At 31.6% G+C, this 22,492-nt stretch overlaps 1 protein-coding gene across 1 annotated transcript in view; it reads left to right on the top strand.

Annotated features, from left to right (window-relative positions):
• Positions 1–13,825: 13,825 nt before the first annotated feature.
• Smp_176400 (hypothetical protein) overlaps positions 13,826–22,492 on the top strand; it is a gene marked incomplete at both ends in the record, with an annotated part of 16,687 nt that continues 8,020 nt past the window's right edge. The window contains one exon of the mRNA XM_018792176.1: positions 13,826–14,033. Coding sequence (XP_018647256.1) covers positions 13,826–14,033 — 208 coding nt within the window. The remainder of the gene's footprint in view (positions 14,034–22,492) is intronic.

Raw genomic sequence — 22,492 nt, 5'->3', positions numbered from 1 at the left:
ACTTTGTAAAAAAGATTATAGCCCATTCATTGAATACGTATGACTTACATTTTAATTAACTGTAGTTATACAACAATGTAGTGGTGTATAAATGTATGCAGGATTATTGTTTCTGTTAGATAAACTATTTTTAACACAGAAATAATGTTATAAGACATTAAATAGGAATAATATATACTTGTAAAATCTCAGCGAATGAGCTTGAAGTAAATCCAACGTTTTCGCCTGGCAATCTGGTCCAAGCTTTTTCAAGGAATTAATTCCTTCAAATTCATTCACTGAGATTTTACAAATATATTATTCCTATTTAATGTTTTACATTAACTCGGCGCTCAAATACTGTGAAACTATTTGCTCTAATTTAGACGAGTTTTTATAAATAATGTTATAAGTCATATATTCCTTTTGTAAACATTTAACGGACATGAATATTATGGAAAAATACATATGAATAATAATATATATATAGAAATAAAGGTGAGTGAATGTAGTGAATGATGTTCTGTAGTGATTATGAATTGCTGAGTGACTCAATAAATGTGATGGATGAGTTATGTGACCATATTTTATTGTTCTTAAGTCAGAATTTCCCATTGTAACCACATTTGATACAATCCCGTAGGAATGAATTTTCTAAATTGTTAGTTCGGAAGGATAAGTTATATTAGATTGAGGATATATGTAAAATTGAACTAATGACCAAAAATATGAAATATTTTGTAAATAATTCGAATTATGTAAATCATGATTTTAGCATTTCATCTATTTATTTATTTATTTAAACACATAAATATTGGTACAAGGAAGCACTAGATACATATGCGCCACACTAATCTCATTCGATTTGTGTGAGGGCTGTGATACTTCCCAGGTGCCCAAACTGAAGCAGATAGTTTTCTTAAGGGGCCACACCTGGAGCCTTTGACCTAAAGGTCTAATCCACAAGGCAGCAACATCAGGAGATGCAGTCTCATGGTAGCCGGTGACCAACGATTGGTTCATACGCCGTTTTCCTTCAGGATACTGGAGCCCATATGTACCACTGGTTTGGAATCAGGGTTTTCTGACTCCCCTAGGTAGATCCTTCATATCCAACAACCTGGTTAAAGCGCCGAACATTCGGTTTTCGTCCTCTCAATTTCGTAAACAACACCCCCATCACGAGAAGGCAGTGAGTAGGACTTCCCTGTCAGAGGCTATATACTCATGGTCATGTGAAAGCATTTCGAGAGGGACAACGGACTCTCCTCACTGTAGGTCGTACCAGGGCATTTGGAAGCAAATGATACAAACTGCTTGAGAGTAACTGATTCACAAAAAAATCGTAAGTTGAAAAAGTGTTTTTAAGAAAAGCAACTTCCTCTTTAAAAATCTTCAATAATGCGTATGAATCTAATTTAAAAGAAAAGGAATATCATGACATTTTTGCTGTTAAAGTAACAAAATATAACCAAATAACCTACTCCTAAAGACTTGACATTATTTATGGTAAATAAGAATAATAACAACGGTGTAGAAATTTTAGTTGGTTAGTTGATCAAAATAATGTTTATAATAGCAGTCAGACGTGACAGAATTATTTAGTCAAATGCATTTAGCTACTAATAAGCAGTAAAAGTGTTTAACAACAAATCCAAGTTGAAAAAAGCAATTCAAATTTGCATGTATTTATGATATTTTTCTACAAATGAACTCAAATACTTTTTAATAAATATGCCGAAAACTTACCAATACGAAACAATGACTTGAGTAATAAAGGATTCTTTGAATTACGCTAGACGATATCGGTAAACATTATGCAAAAACATAAACCAATTTCTACGAATTCAGATAACGCAGTAAGAAATCACAATTTCCATGATTATGCAGTTTTTTACGTTTTCACTTTTCGAACATTCTGATGATCTAAGGAATCTCATAAGTTTTTTAAGCGGTTTCAGGTGGCACGATAAAGGTCATTAAATTTCTTATCAAGTATTCGCCCTTGACGAAGTTATATAGAAATTATACTACACTTATAAGCAGCGATAGGAAAAATACTGTTGTGAGTTATGTAGATTATGTTTCTTGAGACATGAGATTCATAGTGTCATAAACTCTTTTAGTAAACAGATAAAAAGGAAGGAGTGCAAACGTTCGAAAATAGAATTTGTTCATTTTTCCAAAAATTCTGAGGGGTGTTGATAATCAAAACGATCCGGTAGATAAACAGTGATTATAAAGATAGTTTCGCAACCGTGAGAAAATATGTGCTCTATTAACCGTTCGTATAGTCTCTTTTAATTTTGCTATTCATATTATATAAATTGTGATCTATTTAAGTATCGTGTCTACGAAGAAGTGTGGTATAGAGAGCTAGTCAGAAGTAGCAAAAAGGTCAGTAGATGGCAATCAGAAGTGACCTAAAGGTCAAATTCGTTTCAACAGGGTCAGTGGGTCAAGTTCCTAAAAATAAAGTGGTATATATAAGAATGAGCGATTGTGTATTTCATTTGGTAGCCCAGTACACCTCATTTTTGTGTCCTTGCTCAAGTAGTTAGTTTGGGGATTAGCGCGTAACATACCGTTTATTAGTATCAGATTCCTGACACCGTAAGTCATAACAAAGTGCATACTGTATGCTAGATGAGCAAAAGTAACAGGGAACTGTACGTCATATTTTAAGTAAACATTTTTTTAATATCGTTATACAGCATAAAAGATATACTGGTCAAAGCCTCCTTCAAAACAAAGAGAGAGGGCATTACAATGAACGTCATCCAATGCTATACGCCGACCAACGATTACAATGAAGACGTTAAAGATCGATTATACGATAGGCTGCAGTCAATAGTTGAAAAGTACTCAACAAAGGACTTAACCATTCTTATGGGAGATTTCAATACCAAGGTTGGAATGGACAACACTAGATACGAAGACTTCATAGGACAGCATGGACTCGGAGAAAGGGACGAAAATGGTGAGAGATTTGCAACATTATATGCCTTCAATAAAATGGTCATAGGAGGCACCATATTCCCACACAAACGCATACACAGAACCACATGGATTTCACAGGAACACCAGGAGAGGAGCTGATATAGCATCAGATCATCACCTGCTGGTCGCCAAGATGAAAATGAAACTTAAAAAGCACTAGACAAGGAGGCAGATAACATCACAAAAGTTTGATACAACCCTACTTCAGGATACCGACAGACACAACAAATTCAAGATAGCCTTCAGCAATATGTCCCGTGTATTTCACGATCTACTCAATGGAGAGGGAACTACCATGGAGAGAAACTTGAAAGGGATAAAAGGGGCAATCTTTTCAACATGTCATGAGGTTCTGGGCCACAAGAAGCACCATCACGAGGAATGGATCATTGTTGATACACTGGATAAGATTGAAGAAACGAGGAACAAGAAGGCAGCAATCAATACCAGACGAACAAGAGCAGAGAAAGTCAAGGCGCAAGCCGAATACACAGAAGTAAACAAGCAAGTGCAGAGGAGCATCAGAACCGACAAACGTAAATATGTGGATGATCTAGCAATGACGACAGAAAAGGCTGCAAGTGAAAGAAACTAGAGACAATTGTATGATACAACAAAGAAACTCACTGAAATTATTGTAAACCAAAATCAAGGACTCCGTAGACGCCCATCTCAGAGACCAACAGACTGGATTCCGTAAGCATAGATCGTGTACAGACCAAACCACAACTCTACGGATCATTGTGGAAAAATCAACTGAATGGGATTCATCACTCTACATCAACTTCATTGACTACGAGAAAGCATTTGATAATGTGGACAGGACAACACTGTGGAGGCTTCTTCGACATTACGGTGTGCCTGAGAAGATAGTCAAGATCATACGGAATTCCTGTGATGGGTTAAACTGCAAAATGATGCATGGAGGACAACACATTGACTCGTTTGAGGTAATGAGTGGTGTCAGGTAAGGTTGCTTACTCTCATCCTTGTTCTTTCTCCTGGTGATCGACTGGATTATGAAGACATCAACAACTGGGGGTAGCACATGATTCAGTGGACAGATGGGATGCAGCTGGATAATTTAGACTTCGCAGATGGTCTGGCTCTTTTATCACACATGCAACAACAAATGCAGAAGAAGACAACCAATGTAGCAGCAGTCTCAGTAGCAGTAGTTCTTAATATACACAAAAGGAAAAGCAAGATTCTCCGATACAACACAGCATGCACGGATCGAATCACACTTGACGGAGAAGCTTTGGAGGATGTGAAAACCTTTACATAACTGGGCAGCATCATTGATGAGTACGGTGGGTCTGATGCAGATGTGAAGGCGTGGATCAGCAAAACAAGAGCAGCATATCTACAACTGAAAAACATCTGGAACTCAAAACAATTGTCAACCAACACCAAGATCAGAATTTTCAACACAAATGTCAAGACAGTTCTGCTGTATGGGGCGGAGACGTGGAGAACTACGAAAGCCATTATCCAGATGATACAAGTGTTTATTAACAGTTTTCTACGCAAGATACTTCGGATCCGATGGCCAGACACTATCAGCAACAACCTACTGTGGGAGAGAACAAACCAGATTTCAGTGGAGGAAGAAATCAGGAAGAAGCGCTGGAAGTTGATAAAACACACATTGAGGAAAGCCCCTGACTGTGTCGCATGGCAAGGCCTCCCTTGGAATCCTCAAGGCCAAAGGAGGGGAGAAAGACCAAAGAACACATTATGCAGAGAAATGGAGATAGACATGCGAAGAATGAACAAAAGTTGGATAGAACTAGAAAAGAAGACCCAGGACAGATTGGTTTGAAGAATGCTGGTCGGCGGCCTATGTTCGATTGGGAGTAACTGACGTAAGTAATTAGGTAAGTATGTAATTCAGATGGATAATTATTCGTACTTTCAACTGTATCTAATTTTGTTTTTTAAGTATTGTATTAATAATACAATTAGTGAAGGTACATTGAGACTTGACCAAATTAATCAACCATCCCATAGAAAAATAGCGATACTCGATACCGAACGGCCTGGGTTGGATTCTAGGTCGCAGATGAACACTGCTAAAGAGTCTCATTCCAGTGTGAAACGTCAGTTCAGTGCTTTCAGGTGTTCCAATGGTTGTTTATGTTGAGTCGGTTCATAATTTCAATGAAACATGGAGTGTGTTGGTGACTATCTGTGGCTGTTATATATCACCAAGTGTTTTTAATGCTGTTCTCGAGTTATGGGACTTTTTGGCTAAATTAAATATATTACCAATAATCGTCATATAAATTAAAAATATTCATTGTTGTAAGTTACAGAGGACAGATGTTTCATAAAGTATTGTTAACATAAGGAAATGAATGTGCAAATAAATTTTTCTGATATTTTAATTTCCCGTTCATTAGGTTACTACTATCATTTACTTTCTGAGAGACTTTAGATTAGTAGGATAATTTGAGACCGAATAATTTTTGTTCAGTGAGGTCAAATTTGTTGTTCATCTATGTGCTTCCTTGAAAACGACTACACTTAAATTTTTTTACTTCATATCCTAAAAATATCTATAATAGAAATAGTTCAGCCGTTGAACCACTAATTTGAAAGAATGATGATGTAGTCAGTGAAAATTATGAACTGGTGATTGGACCATGGAAAAATTCAAAACCTACTATTTCGACTAGTTTTCAGATAATTGTTTTTGAAAAATGCACATCATAATCTACCTAATTAAGTGTCAGATGGTAAGGTGATACATTCATACTTAAGGATATACATTTCAGAGCAGGTAATGTGTTAGATGTAATTATCAGAAACTTCTACTACCTTTAATTTATCAGCCAAAATTGAAGACCAATATTTGTCTAACTAAAACAGCCAACCGAAAGTATTTATTAAACTTTATTCAAAAAATGTCTACTACTATTTGATAATGAATGGATTTAGTAAAACAATATTTGAATGGTAAAACCTGGTTAGTATCTAAAACTAAAGTGAATATTTTATAAACTAAAAGAAAGTATACGACTGGATTCATAATAAGTGAAGATTAGATTACAGAAATGTTTCTTACTACTTGTTAGTAGATAATCAGATTGACCGTTAAATAACACAACTGACTACCGTTAAATAATGAAGTTTAATGATATTTTCTGTCATAAATTAATTATCTCGAAACATTTCGTTTGAAGGAAACAAACGATTTTTTTTATAAACTTCAATTGCTAAGACTAAATGGTGATTGAAATTGATTGTTGAGCAGGAGACAAATTTTATAAACACCTTCTAGGTATAAACAAACTTGTTCTATACTATTACTTTCAATGCTATTTACATTTATGATCATTATTCTGTGACTTTCTAGTTAATTAAACTGTAACTGGCTGATTGTAAACATAATTATATTTATTTATAGAAAACACAGAACAATATTGATGTGTGCATCTATGAATTCATTGCAATCTGCTGGAAAAAACATTTGTTAACCTCCAGAAATTTTTCTCAGTGACGATGAAGATATTTCTTATCATGACTTTTATAAGACTAAGTACTTTTTCAAGCTTTAGTTAATTGTTATCTATGACATGTGAATTAATATATAAAAGTAACAAAAAGGTAACGATCATCTAAACATTAGTTATAAGCAAAGATGGATGGTGGAATCCAGTGGAATCCAGTAAGCACATTTCGTCTTATTTGGGACTCGTCAGTTGGATGTACCTACATCCTTGAATTTACATAAAAATTCGAGACGCGAACCCAGTACCGTTCGCTTTGAACACCACCACGTTACAGCTTGGCCTGTGAGTCCACTGGGGTGAAGTTTTAATTCATTTTTATATTGGTTGTTTGCATTTTCTCATTGATGTTTATAACCGCAATTGATCAATCTCTTATTGCTAAGACGCGCATTTCGTCTTATATGGGACTCGTCAGCTGGGTGAAGGTTAGTTATTACTTGGATTTAAGCAACTAAATAATACAAACTTTAAGTCATTTGAAGAATCAAAGCATATATTAAAAAGATTTTATTATATTTCTGATTTAAAATTCGGTAATTGATCAAATACATCTTTTTGTACAATGCACTACTGTCATTATTTGTGCAATAGAATATTATAGAAATTGTAATAGATAGTGATGTAGTTAATGGATGATTATTATCGGTGTTTTTCAAAATAGGTATGGCCATTAGATTACGTAGTAATGGCTGTGAAATTCATTCACTATTGAACATGGTCATTGGGTTTAGTTCTTAAATCAATGAACAATAGTCTTTGTGAAAAATTTCAATTTCCAGTTCATTATGTTACTACTATCATTCACTTTCTGAGAGACTTTAGATTGGTTGGATAATTTGAGACTGAACAGTTTTTGTTCAATGAGGTGAAACTTGTTGTTCATCTATGTGCTTCCTTGAAAACGACAACATTTTAAAATCATATAAGAGATATCATAGGTATGTAGTACACACTATATATCTTCTTCCCTTAATAAAACACTAATTCAGATATTGAGTTTATTTTGATCTGATCAGTGAAATACTGATCATTATAATGTCTAACTTGTCATCTAATTCACTACTATGCTAATTTATCTTGTTTTTATATTAGAAACTTAGTAATTAGTTTATATAATGATTGTATAAATTAAAATTGATTTATTTGTTTTAAAATTGGTCATATTGAATGAATAATCGAATAAAAATATAACACGTAGTATCAGCACTAAATTGTACTCACTAGATTATACTGAATAGTATAAAGAAAGGTTACTAAGACCTTTGATTCACCTTATTGAATTCATCGAAAATCATTGCAAAATCTGTATTGTTGTTATACTGTTTCATGACCTAAATGTCTATGGATAGATAACATGAAAGGCGATAGATGTTCATTTTTGAGAGTACAACAGCTAGTCAGGGTTTCTTGAATTTTTAATAGCTCTTTATGATGGAAATTTCTTTCGAAATTCTATATACTTTGGTTTTACTACTGACTGATACTCATTAGTTGCTTCGAATACCATTAAAACGGCTTGAAAGTCATTTACAATAACATCATTAACAAGTTAAAAGTAATGTTACGTTTGACCGTAATAGTTAATGTGAAACGTCTGTTAGCTTAGTCCCACTGAATTGAATGCTTACCACCATGTTAATGAATATGAATGCAGAACAAGATTAAAATAAAATCCGTACAAAAATAATTACATCGATTTGAAATAATCTTAAACCAGATTAGTATGGATCCATAAAAATAACGGAAAAACTCTATCAAACCAGAAAGTTTTTGGCCATTATTTTGTCGTAGACTATCACTTCAGTGCATTACATACCTATAACGCAACACAAGTTGTAAACAAGAGTATTTGGTTCTCTCAAGGTACCAGAAACATATGGGTAAATGCCCTGAAATCGAATGATTTAAACTTTTTGAATTCAATAATGAAGTACGGTTAATTCACAGTCTATGATAACTGTAAAGTCTAGTTCTCTCTGGTTTTCAATGTTACCCATTTGATATGAAATCATATAAATATTCACACACACTAGAATCTGACACTCTTTGTTCCTAAACCAATTTGGTATATATATATATATATATCATGTAAGAATTAAACGTCAAGTTTTGTCAGCTTATTAAACAACATAACCTGATTTTAAACATGTCAGCTAGGTTAATTGAAAAAGTCATTTTACATATATTGACTGATGAAATTGAAAAACCTGAAAGTTTTAATTTATGTAAAATAATTGCGACAACACATTAACCCTTTATGAATATTATAACATTGTCTCAAATTTCCCAATCCTTGAATTTTAAAACCAAACGCCACATTATTCCAAAATATGCTGATTAATTTAAATCTAGATTTGTATGGGAGAATAGATAAAGTTCCACAAATCTGGTTTACCTACTGGCTTATTAAGTAAGTCGCTTGACGTTTTGTATATGCAGTTCTCATTACCCGCATGAGCTTTGGAAAATTACGCGAACAAAACAAGAAAAAAGAGTTGATGACATGACGTAATAACGTAAGTTTAATATGATTAGTAACAGCAGATATCTACAGCTCTTTCTTTCAAACAAATCCGGTTTCAAACATTTGTTACCTGTAATTTTAGCAAAGTTAAAAAAACCCGAAGCTTGACTGTTTACTTATTACTCTGACAATTTCACGGTGTATCAGAGATGACTTGAAAAAGGAGTAGGGAAAGTTATTATTTCGTTTGACTGAAAGTTACTTAAAAATTCTTCGCTAATTTAAGTATAGACCCTTCTTCCCGTTATGTTAAAGTACCTGTTTTCTCATTGATATGTACATTTATATACACAGCTTATGGAAACATTAGAATAATAGTTATCGATCTCTGAATTTTTTACGGAATATTTTGTATTGTATAAGATATTTGATTTGGATACATGTTGCTTTCTATTTAAGATAGTGTTTAATCTTCTTCTCCTAACTCTGAAGTTGTGACATATACACATAACAAAGACTTTATTTGGATTTCCAATCTAACCAACTTCATCAATATCATAAGGTTAACCTACATTTATCATTTTGAATTTAAAGTATCAAGAGTTTTAAGTAACTGATGTAAATAAGGCGTAATAAAGGGAATTCATATTATTCTGATAGAATTTGTGCACTGTACGGATTAATTTATATGGATACTGTCATTCATGGTTTTTTTAAAAAAAATTTTAGTTAACTTGAACTAATGTCTGCATCAATTAATTAAATAATTATGCGAAATAAACAGAATACTATTTTCCAAAATATCTGCCTTCAGAGTCCACAACTGGAAATCCAAATGAATACTCCAAAACGATAACTAAATGAATTTATCTCACAACTTTAATTGATATATAAAAGTATTCAACTTAATAGTGGGTACTAGGCATTAGAAATATTTAAAAAAAGTCTATTTTATTTTATCGAAAATTCTAAACTCAAGTGTTGTGATTTTTAAAAGTTATGTTTGTTCTAAACTTATCTATTCGTATATTTTATTTCTGCTATATCTCGAACTTAGATTCTTAGTATGTCACGTAATATCTGAGCACTCGAATGCTAGAACCCTCCCAAGTCGCAAATCAGAAGACAAAAGACAAGTAGGAGGAATGTTATTCAAAACAGTGTCAAATATAGTACGAAAATCTCAAGTATTTACAATTTTTGGCTGAAAGTAAATCATCATTTCGGATAGCCAATAGGCACATAGGGGGCCTCCTTATTCATCCAATAGGGGAGTTAGACGTCGACATTCTAGAATGTTCCTCTAGCGGTGACTGGATGGGATGTCTTCGGCTCTTTCTGGGCTTCTTGAGGCTTCCTTGGGTTTGCCAACGAGCCATCCTTATAGGTTATTATTACTTTATTATTGACAATGATTTCAACTTTGTATTTTTACAGTAAACCTTATAAACCTAGAACTGAATTATTGACTAATTGATTAACTATAAGATTCTACATATAATAAAATATCGCCTTCAGTAAACCATAGTTAAATTGTTGGATCGTTTCTGGTTATTCAATTATTTTATTCTTAGAGTTCATCTCAAGTTGGGGATAAAGTTATACATGAAATGTTTTCAAACTATTAAAGTCAGTCATGTTAGTGGTTAAAAATCTTCGAACTTTATATTGAAAAAGTTGTTCAGTTTCCTAACTTTCCATGAATAAACATCTTTGCTTTTCTATAGTATAATTTTTTTGTTTCCATTTATTATATTTTTATTAGTTTTACTCTTCTAATATCGTATTTTTGATGACCTTTTATCAAATGTTTTCATTTGATTTATCTAAATATGTTACATCATTTAATTTGATAACTTCCAACTAATTAGTAAATTTTTATCTAAATGTAACTACGTTTATTGAAATTAAGTTAAAAGTTGAATTTCTAAGCATATTAACTTTGAACATTAAATTCACTTGGTGTTGTTTACTTGTATCTTCCCATTGTTATCTAGGACTACAATTGATCAGTTTCTTGTTGGCACATGTGCATCCTGTGCGGACTGCGTACGTGTTATCAGGTACATTCATCTGACGAGTCCCATAGGACGAAAATTGCGTCCTGGATTCCACTGCTAGCTACTATCGATCTTTGCTTATAAAACTTTGAACTGTATTATCATTTAAATGAAATGTTCAATTCACTATAGAATAGCTTGGAAATGAAACTACCAAAAATATATTTTTATCACTAAATCTTGTATTTTAAGTTTACTACCGAGTAAGGATATTTTTGAGCTAATATTTAGCACTTATGATCAATCATATTTCTTATTCGCTTAGATACAATTCTAGAGAAAAATTTTCTAGATTTATTACATTTTAGTATATTTGATATGTATCTAGCAGCAGAAACCAAGAGGAGGACTTTATTCTATTTAGAACCTATCAGCTTGATAACTTACACTACAGTGTTAGTAACCACAATGAGTCTTCAACCTGGTACCTTTCGCTTCATAAGCCAAACACGTTATCCACTACGCTACCGAGTTCGAATAGACAATAACTTGTTCCACGAGTATGAATGTACCAATACCCATTGGACGAGTTACCGGTAATCTAGTAGATAAGGAAAAGCGAGGTGTACCAAATATAATAAAACTTTTGACAACGTTAAAATAAAGCAGTCTGCTCAGAATGCACATATGGAAATAAAAACTCATCAATCGGAGTTCTAAATATCAACAACGGGAAAATACAACCCCTTATCAATTGTATTATGTCTTATATGCATAAATTGGCTAAGTCAGTAAAATAAATAAACTTTGTATTTCATATTTACCGTACTTATGCCATATAGCATGGGTGTACAAATAGAACTCAACAAGAACCTCCAAGGAAGTATGTATTTGTGCCATGTCTTATTGCTACATTATTATAACCTGTTACCAAAAGATTATCGTGAGAATCTGTTAGGATGGATACGTTAAAATGGAGATCATTCACATATAATAACAGTTAATGTTTTCGAGTCTCACCATGAGAATGAACATTAGAATGCATGTATTTTTGAATGACGAAACATATACAGGATGAGACACTCTCTTTGAATTTACCGTTAATCAAAATACAAAGATATAGTGAAAGTCGTATTTGCAAGCATTACAGAGGTCTCCACTCAGAGTGTACGGAAACTAATCTAATGCAGTACTGAATATCAATAAAATGAACCCCTGAAATAGTTAACAAATATTTATGTACTTGGTGTAAGAGTTTATATTTTCTTAACCAGAGATATTTTCTAAAACTCGATTGTGCCAGTCGACCAGACTCGGTCCCAGATGGAATTAAAGATGCAAACTAGTGTACAATTCCTTAATTAAGCGGAACAGATTTCTGATGTTCTTTAGTTTTCCTTATTTATTTAACTAAGACCAGGCAGTAACATAAACTAAGAAATTTCATAATCCCCACAGACGTTTTACTGTCACAATTGGTTTATTAAATGATCATAATCGTGTTTATTATTCTTTGTACAAGAAATATATCTGAAACCTAACTGGTTGGAAACGTCAACTATTAGCTCTTTGCTTTGGTTGTATGGTGTTTGTTCCATAATTCCTTATAATCATTGATTCAACCATAAAATTGGATTATTAAGGTATCTCAATACAGGATAAAACAGCTATTCACTATGATAACTGATTTGAACTGGTTTTTCAGATAACATCATTATCACATGATCAATAATGTCTTTATTGTTAAATCGGCTTGATTTTATGTGAAAGTTACTGTATTTAGCAATCGGTCACGGTTTTTCTACATGTAAACTAATCATAGCATCAGCAATAATTTAATAATGAGTGACTGATAATTTTTTTTCATGTCATTTTATTGGGATTGAATTATTACGAAAAAGTCAGATACCTGTTTCATCCTATTCGGGACTTTACATCTGAATGTACCTGCATTCCATGGGTAATAGTCATATAGCGAGTTGAACCCATTGAGGAATTATTCACTTAAATATTGAGTCCAAATAGTTCAGATATCCTAGATAGGAAGAAAATTATATATTGGATTCTAATTCTAACTATATACCAAATATATCAAGATGATGTTATATTATGGGGGGAATTTGAACAAGATCTTCATACAGGAAGAGAAACCAATCAGTTGTAATGCTGAATATTAAAATACCACTATAAATGAATTGCATTGTTGTAACTCATTTTATAAGCATGAAATAATTCATAAAAGTTCTGCTAAACTGAGATTTAATTTTATAAGTTTATTTAAAAAATATATTTATTGATTCAGGCAAAAAACTCTCCAAGACAGTGAAAAGAACCTTTTCAATAACCATCCATTTGACATTAGAAATCTTTTATAAAATGTATTGTATTTTATTATCTATCATGAATAGGAATAAACGAATAGAATTTTTTCTATGTTACTTTAATCAAGAAATATTATTTTCATAATATTTATTTCCTGAAAATAAATTTTTTACGAAACTTCCTCCCCCCTTATTCCATTGTTAATTTAATTAGTACAATAGTTATTTTACAATAATTGGTGTGTGTTTGTCATTCTATAAAATAATTTCTTAGCAATTCAGTATTCATTTTCGGTATTGTTTATTTGCTTCCATTATTATTATTATTATACTCACAAATGTTTTTTCGATATTTTTAACCAATCGAAAAACAAATAAACAAACTCTCAATTATTTTAATAACCCAATTTATAAATTTAATCAGATTTCATGTAGTATCTATGTATATACTATCTATCATTCAATTGTCAATAGTTTAATAAATGTCATATATGTTTATTTTATTTATTTGAATAAACGAAAAGGTGAATAAAATATAATCAAATGCTTAATAATAATAATCAAATGGTTATTCAATTTATATTTATTCTTTGTTTATCATCATCATTATCTATATCATTATTGTCTATGTTTGTTGCGAATTCATGTGAAGCATATTATTTACCAATGAAATATAATCTTGATCATGATTTAATTGATTATTTAACAAATATTAATGAATTGAAATATTATCCACGTCAAATAAGATCATGTAAGTTGTTGTTTAGAGGAATAAGGTTTCTTTTTTTAAAAAAAAATATGTATGAAAAGATGGATAGTGGCTAGGAATGGAATCCAGTTGCTGGATTCCATTGCTAGCCACTACCCATCTTTGCTTATAAAGCTTGTAACTTCTGGCAATTTCGCGGCAGTCCGCACAGGATACACATATGCCAACAAGAGACTGATCAATTGCAGTCCTAGATAACAATAGGAAGATACAAGTAAACAACACCAAGTGAATTTATCTATGAAAAGGTTTTATTTATTTATTTTTTCATTGTATTATGCGTTATTAATATGGTTTGTAACTTGTTTCATGAAATTTTCATTTTATAATAGTATTAATATAAATGCAATGAAAACTGAATGTGAATCTACTGAAATAAATACATTTTGTTCAGTTACCTAAATCTATAGCATGAATATTAGTATAGTTGTTAACCGAAAACTATATATTACTTGTATGTCGACAGAGAAAAATATCTGTAATGGGTTTCTACAAAAATAGATAGCAAACCGTTATCTATATGAATATTGTCAAAATATAATTACCATAGGATAAACTTATAATAATCTGAAATATTACCATATCTGGTAATTAAAATCAAACTAAAAATTTTTCTGAATTTAAAAATCAAAATGTTCTTTATCTGGACACAATTCACTTAGATATGATTTGTTCCAAAATTATTTCCATTGCCAAATATTGAGTTTATAGTTTATTTGGTAAATTAAATGGATCATAAAAAGTACTCCAGATAACATGATTAACAAATCTCTAAAGATAATATGAAACAAAATAAGGCACTCTATTTCCTATAAAGACTATTTTTTATCAACTCTGGGGAAACTCAGAATGGTATGAAACTGGTATAAACTGCTAAAACGTTTGTATGATATTCAAAATAGACAAAAAATGAAGGTCAAACCAGAAAAATCGGAAAATGAGAAAAACAAAAGTAGGAAGGTAAAAACGATGTGAATTACACTACTCTGGATAATAAGTCAATGTTACCAGGGTTTGAATAGATCAAATACACTTGGTTTTTGAACATAATGTGTTTATCATCTTCTTCCTTGTGTCACTTGACTTTATTTGTTTTTTGCAGACATTTTGATCCACTCACCCTATATCTTTCCTGGTATTATCGATTTATTATCCAAAGTGATGTAATTCACATCATCTTTCCATATTTCTTATTTTTGCTTGACAATTTGTCTGGTTGACTTTCTAAATTTTTATTTATATATGAATGTCTTAACAGGTATATATGTGTTCAGACTGTTCGAAGTGTATTGCGCTAATATAATAAACGGTTCTAATAAACTTACATAGTATTATTACGCCATGTAATCAAATATTCTCACTCTTATTTACACTTTGTTTTCTTGTTCAGTGGCTTGTCTTATTTGTGTTAAATAATTCATATTATTTGAAATTTTTTTCGATGTATGTTGAACATCTAGCCTTACATGTAAATAGTTGAGGCAACTGAATAACGATAAACTACCCTTCACAGCTTACGTCATGGTGACAAGTTTTAACAGGATAACGCTCTGAACAACGAAACTAAAATAATCTGTTTCATCATTTACCTTAGTATTTTTCAATTCTTGGTTGGTTTTAAAGCACATTTTAAGGTGCAAGATTCATGACGGTTTCAATTTGCTATAAAATCAAAACAGTGGAAAGAAAATGTGTATAATGATGAGTTAAATGACTAAATTATTTAGAGAATTTTCTAAGAAAAATAACTTTAGGCATCCATAGCTAAATAATGCTTAATTGAAAGCAATAGATGATTATTATGGGGGGTTTGTTAGGATTACGGAATGTTGTTAAGATCATGAATCAATCTGAGTTAGACAACTGTTGAAAATCTGAAAGCACTAATCTCGGTGGTTATAAGATAAATATTATGAGAATAAACGTTGCATCTGATAACAGTGATAATGAGGAAAATAATAATAGTAAACAAAGTTCCGAATTTAAACTAAACAAATCAAGGTTTTCTTGGAATGCTTAATTAAATTTTGACGACTATTTTAATCACAAACCGACATCACTAGGAAAAACAGTAAGAATCACGAGAGACTAAACTGCCACCTGGTTAGAATTTAAAACCCATCAATAGCCTGCACAGCTGTAAACATTTTGTAAATATCCTCTCTTTATTTTAAGAAGATTTGTTAAAGTAAAAATCTCTGAGGAAAACTATGGTCTCACAAGTAATCATGCTACATCAAGAAAATATTATTCCAAATTATAAACAAACAGTTATTTTTATAGAGATTGTGAAGCGAATAGTATTAGAGCACCATTGAAAACCTGGAAGCACTGGAAGGCCGTTTCCTCCTAGTATGCAACTTCTCAGAAGTCCTCATTGACCACGCCCACACTGGGCTCGAACTCAGGACCTTCGGGCCCACACGCGAACGCTTAATCTCTAGATTACTGAGCCAGCATACAACTGCGTTAATATCCAACTTCAACTATTTCACGATACTGCACAATCATATTCCATTATCTTTGATGGGTTACTGCCTCACACTAGACACGGTTGAATTCTACTGATCACGGCTTTTCAGTAGAATTCCAACAGTCCGTTCAGTGCTTCCAGGTTTTCAATGGTAGTCTAACATTGATCGATTCATGATCCTAGTAAAACTCAACTATCTCCACAACCTAGTACTGATAAATAATTACTTTATATGACATCTAGAATAACTTGTTTCAAATAAAATAACATATTTTCTGATAAACGCTAAAACATTTCATATTAAAAATATAGACAGAAACAGTGAATGTCAAATCACAAAAATACTAAATGGCATCTTATGATACAGAAGTGCCAATTTTTATTAATTGCTTCAATAAAATAAATATTTAACACAAAATTTAAAAAAAGGTCTAAATACGAAAAATTTCAAAACTTAGTAATTTGATGCAAACAACTAAAAAAAAGCAAAAGGATGTATGTATATATGTGTGTGTTTGTGATGAATAAATTGTCATTTGGGGTCATTTGTTGTGGATTTCCATGCTTTCATTTATCTGGTTAAAATATATCATCAGTAATACGATTTAGGATATTATCAATGATTATTTTAATATTGAACCGAATTGTGCACTGATTACTTGTTTCGATTATCTTTTTCGATTAAGATATTATGTATATTGGAATTGTTGATGACCTCTTTTTGTTACCTCTTAAATTATTCCAACTACTTAAAGTCGGTTGCATACTGTTTCTCTTTTACACACACATGTACAAACAAAAATATTTTTATCGGTATGGGCAATAATTATGTGCATACTAGTTACTAGTATCAAGATAGATTTCCTGAACTTCTAGTAAGAAGCCGTGATCAGTGGAGTCTGTAGCAAGCCCATTCAACTACTGTGTTATTTGTGTGCTCTCTGTAATCTTAACATTTAATCCACTGTAAATTTTATGTGTGAGTCTGATTGAGCGCATGTGTCTGCACATCAATCTTTATTCTATTCTCTCATTGGTTGTAAACAAAGACAATCAATAATTTATCCACAATCCATTAACACTCATAAATATATATGGATTTTTAACACTCATCGACACACACACACACTCACTTGTTTTCCCAGTGTGCTTGCTTTCTGTACGCTTGCGGATTTTTACCGAGCTTCAACAATAAACTATCTCTATAACTGGTGTTCAGGCTTTTGAATAATCTCGAGTAAACCCGTAATTCTACTAGGAGATTTAGCCTGCAGTAAATAATCAGTTAGTGGGATATTATTTATTTATTGGAGTCAGATATAGAGGAGTTAATCCTCTACAAGTCCATTCCGAATCGTATGTGAGACAGTTATCCACCTAGTACAATCACTGAAGGGTCGCTAAAGATCGATTATAGTTAGACATTAATACTGTTGGATGCCGACTCAGTGGTCTAGTTATTAAGCATTCACACGCGAGACCGAATGTTGTTGGTTTGATCCTACGTTCAGAATCATGTATGCGCACTGCTGAGGAGTCCCATACTAGGGTGAGACAGCCTCCCACTGCTTCCAAGTTTTAAATATTTCTGTTCTTGTTCATTATGGTTGAGTACAGAACAAAGAATAGTAATCAACTGTTACATGTAGACGCAAATATAGGGAATTGATCATAATAATGTCAAGAAAAACAATATAGGAAAAACAAGCTACACTAGACCCTTAATCTGGGACAAACTAGTTACATCAAATATACTTCAACTGAAAATTTATCAGTAACATATGACGGAAAAACTTATTATAAAGAACCAAATAGTTTGTTCATGGTAAACATATTATCCTAATTTATCTTATAATGGGAAATATCCTATTTTATTATTGAATGATTACTAAATTCTATTATGTAGTAAGAGTGATAACAAAAATTTGAATATTTTTGTTATTGTATGAATATTTATCTACATATATGGTTTAGAAACTATTTTATCTTCTGGTATGGACACATTCCATGAATTTTGTTCAGCCTACCTGTATACATTATATACGTTCAAAACTGTTGCAACCTTTATAATCGTTTGACAAATTATCTTTAAAAAAGTATATTTGCTTGATGAAAGTAAGGCAAATGACCGGTATTTTGAGAATAAATTATTAAGGAGTATAAAACAAGTCAAGTCGGTTAGTTGTTTAACAAAGGATATATTTGTATAAAAATTCCCTGTACATTTTATGCTTATTCACTAACGAGATGAAGTTACAAGTTGTTCATTATAACAATATCCCACTAGGACAGCGTTTTTTTCTAAATTATTTATACCATGTCAGTTGCCGAATATTATTTCTTGTAAAATTGACTGTCAGTTCTAGGCAGTTTCATAATTTGTTAAAACTATAATTTATGGACGACCTTTGAGTGACGTTAAAGCGCTTTTGAGAGTGTCCACCTACTTGCTAGGGCTAAATGAGTGTTCAAAAACTGTATAAAGAATAAGGATTATGATTCACAGTTGATGGTTAGGGTTAAGAATTAGATTTAAAGTTTTCATCACGAACTGGCATCAGCTAAAGTCTCGAAACGCTCTTCAATCAAATGGAAGAATGAATTTTGTGCCAAAATCCAATACATGTTATCTTATTTCTTATTGGTTCGTCCATGAATTACAGTCTCGCTCATAATTTTAATAATTACTTTCTAATTCACTGATTTTCAAAATATTCATTAATTCAAACTTTCTTTTTGTGCGTCCATTAACTCAAGTAGTATAAGGCAATAAAATTGGAGTAAAATAATATGACTTAACATTTATGACCTAGTCAAATAAGATATTATCATCTTATTAAATGATAAATTTCATTGATAATAATTTTGAGTATACTAAATAATTATCAGAAGGGGGTATCGTGGATATTACAGTATTTTTAATAGTTGAGATCATGAGTCAATTAAAGCTAGACCACCATGGAAAACCTAGAAGCACTGGACGGCCATTTCGTCCTATTGTGGGACTCCTCAGCAGTGCGCATCCACGATCCCGCATCGCGAGATTCGAGCCTAGGACCTACCAGTCTCGCGCCAGAGCACTTAATCGATAGACCGCTGAGCCGGCATCCAACGGTGTTGATGTCTAACCTCAACCAATCCGCGAGGCGGGATCGTGGATGCGCACTGCTGAGGTGTCCCACAATAGGACGAAACGGCCGCCCAGTACTTCCAGGTTTTCCATGTTGATCTAGCTTCAATTGACTCATGATCTCAACTATATACAATTTTATTCATCTAATAAGGTATAATTTAACTTGTATTATATTGTTATAGCATTGAAGTAAAAGACGTAAATATAATGTACTTATAAAATGAACTGACCACTAGTCATCAATATGGACTTCATAATCCTACGTTAATTACTGATAGTTTCGAACAATAATGTGACCTTATTGATAGGATTAGTCTTTTTTTAATTATATGGCTGTTCTAGATTAGAAGATTGAGAAACTAAAATATGAACAGAGATTTATATCTGATATCATGATAACATGGGGATTTTGTATTCTTATTGTACACATCAATAAACGAATAATCTATATCTGCATACTGTTTGCTCAAACACTGTATATTGTGACAGTTTAAAATGAAATAATACTAAGGGTTATTTAAAATCTCATATTATCTCTATGATTATTAGTTACGTCATGCATAATTTAATTCACAGTATACAAATAATATAAACTTGGAGTAATATAAGGTTCATATATTTGGAAATATGTATTGTCAGGTGATAACTTATTAGTAATAACACAGTATTAGTATTAACACACATTTTGAAAGAACTATAGTTTGTTACAGCACAACGTAGAACTTGCAACATAGATAATTCAAACAGAGCATAATATATTTCAACAAATTAAACGGGATCAGCAGATTATATAGATTTTCCACTAAGAACGTTTTACATTATCCCACCATTCCAAGTCTAATCACTCATGAAAGAATTCCAAACTTTTTACATATAAACAACAATTCTTCTCAAAGTCATGTACTACAAATGTAAAATTTTCAATGATAAATTATTAGTCTTCAGAATAAAAGGAAGTTGTATTTAGCAATATCTAGTGTTTAATTATGTTTGGCTCAATTCATCGAGTATAACAAATGATAAATGCTGAAAAAAGCATGTAGACGATGACTTGAGTATGTTGATGGTAATTCGGAAACTCCTAATCTTATTGTAGTGATATATAAAAGTCTAATCCAAAATTCAGTTGTATATAAATTTGTGACATCTATAAAGGAAAGCTCATATCAGAATAGCTAGTATTCAAAAATTATTAACAAATATGACTGATCACAATACAAGAGCTGTATCAGGTAGAACTGAATTTTAGTGATAATTTATGATGTAATCACAAGTCAAAAAACAGTTGAGGCAGAATAATCCATTCATTTTAATTATATGGTTTCTCGTAGGCTGTTTACAACCGTGTTCGTATTAACACGTGATATTAAAGTACTATGTAGTATGGAATAATATACATCGATAAAAAAATAATCATGATAGTTAACACTATACATATATGTCATTTGAGGATGAAATTTTAAAAAAAATACGACGGTGAGATAGAAATTATGTAGAAACAGAAATCTTATGGGACGGATTGTGAGACAATTATAGAATGTGTGAAGTTTTCAGAAATTTAGAGAATTGTTTTGATGAAAGACAGACAATTGACAGTATGGTATTTTGTGCACAAAATTAAATTTAATTCAGAGATTATTAGTGGAGACGTTATTCAGCGGAAAAATTACGAGATCTTCTGCTACATAACATGTAGCAATCCAGAGAGATATTAATTCATTGTGTCTACTGGTTTTCATGTAGATATCAATTAAAAGATGAATTTCAAAGGAACAAAGAAAGACAGCAGCTAAGAAGGACGTCGTCCACTTGACACGATTGGTTTTATGAAACATCTAAACCTTTTATAAGTGATTTAACAGTACTTTTTAAATTTCAACTGAAGCGCGTAGAAGTTGTTGCAATGGTCAAGCGCAAACTTCTTTTCAGAATATATTTTGAGTGTCAATAAATTCTCTATTCGCTCTCCCCTTTTTCACATGTGAAAGCACTTTTTATTTTCGGTATTTTCATTGTTTTCGTCAGGATAATTTACTACATAAATAAATAAATATATTCTGTCACAGTCATTCAATAAATAGCTTTCATTCTATTGAGTTACATTATTTTCAAAATTATGAATTACATTTGATCTCTTAGTTTACAGGATACTACATCTCCATTTTCAAAGCATATAAAAATTTACATTTTTCTGATGATTTAACATCGATAGTTTGTAACTACAGCGTTAACAATGAATCTCGATGAGTCTTTCTTCATTCTATTAGATTTGCCGTTGTTCTCTGTTAACATAAGTGAACTCAGTCAAAGTTTTATAACAGTGATCCATATTGTTAGATATCTTTAACACAGTATAAACGAATCAATTTAAATAAATATGGTATATTTTTATAGAGGAAACTTAGTAATCTGAGTGAGAATATTTTTAGAAATGATATCAATGAACTATTACAAGTGGTGTTGTTAAACGACCATAGAATTCAATTACTAATTCGTGAAACAATGTTAAACAATACTAGTTTATTGCTTCAACGCTTCAATTCAGAATGTGTGTTTTTGAATAACGCTGTTATTTCGACTATGATAACAAAACTGCCATTATGTTGTTCATGTACAAAATGAAGTAATCAATCTGCAAAACAAAAGGGTAGTTTAAGTAATAATAATCTGTACATCACTATTAAACTATTCCACTGTAAAACATCATTTTTATATACTTGTCCTATTATTTAAATATTAACAAACTTGTTATTACACCATACAATAATAAAAACATCGATATTAGAATATTAAAGATTCCCATTGTGAAAATTAGAACAACAATATGTAAGCGAA

Source organism: Schistosoma mansoni (assembly GCF_000237925.1).
Source record: "Schistosoma mansoni, WGS project CABG00000000 data, supercontig 0219, strain Puerto Rico, whole genome shotgun sequence".
In the NCBI taxonomy this organism is placed as follows: domain Eukaryota; kingdom Metazoa; phylum Platyhelminthes; class Trematoda; order Strigeidida; family Schistosomatidae; genus Schistosoma; species Schistosoma mansoni.
This window is presented reverse-complemented; position numbering and strand designations above follow the sequence as displayed.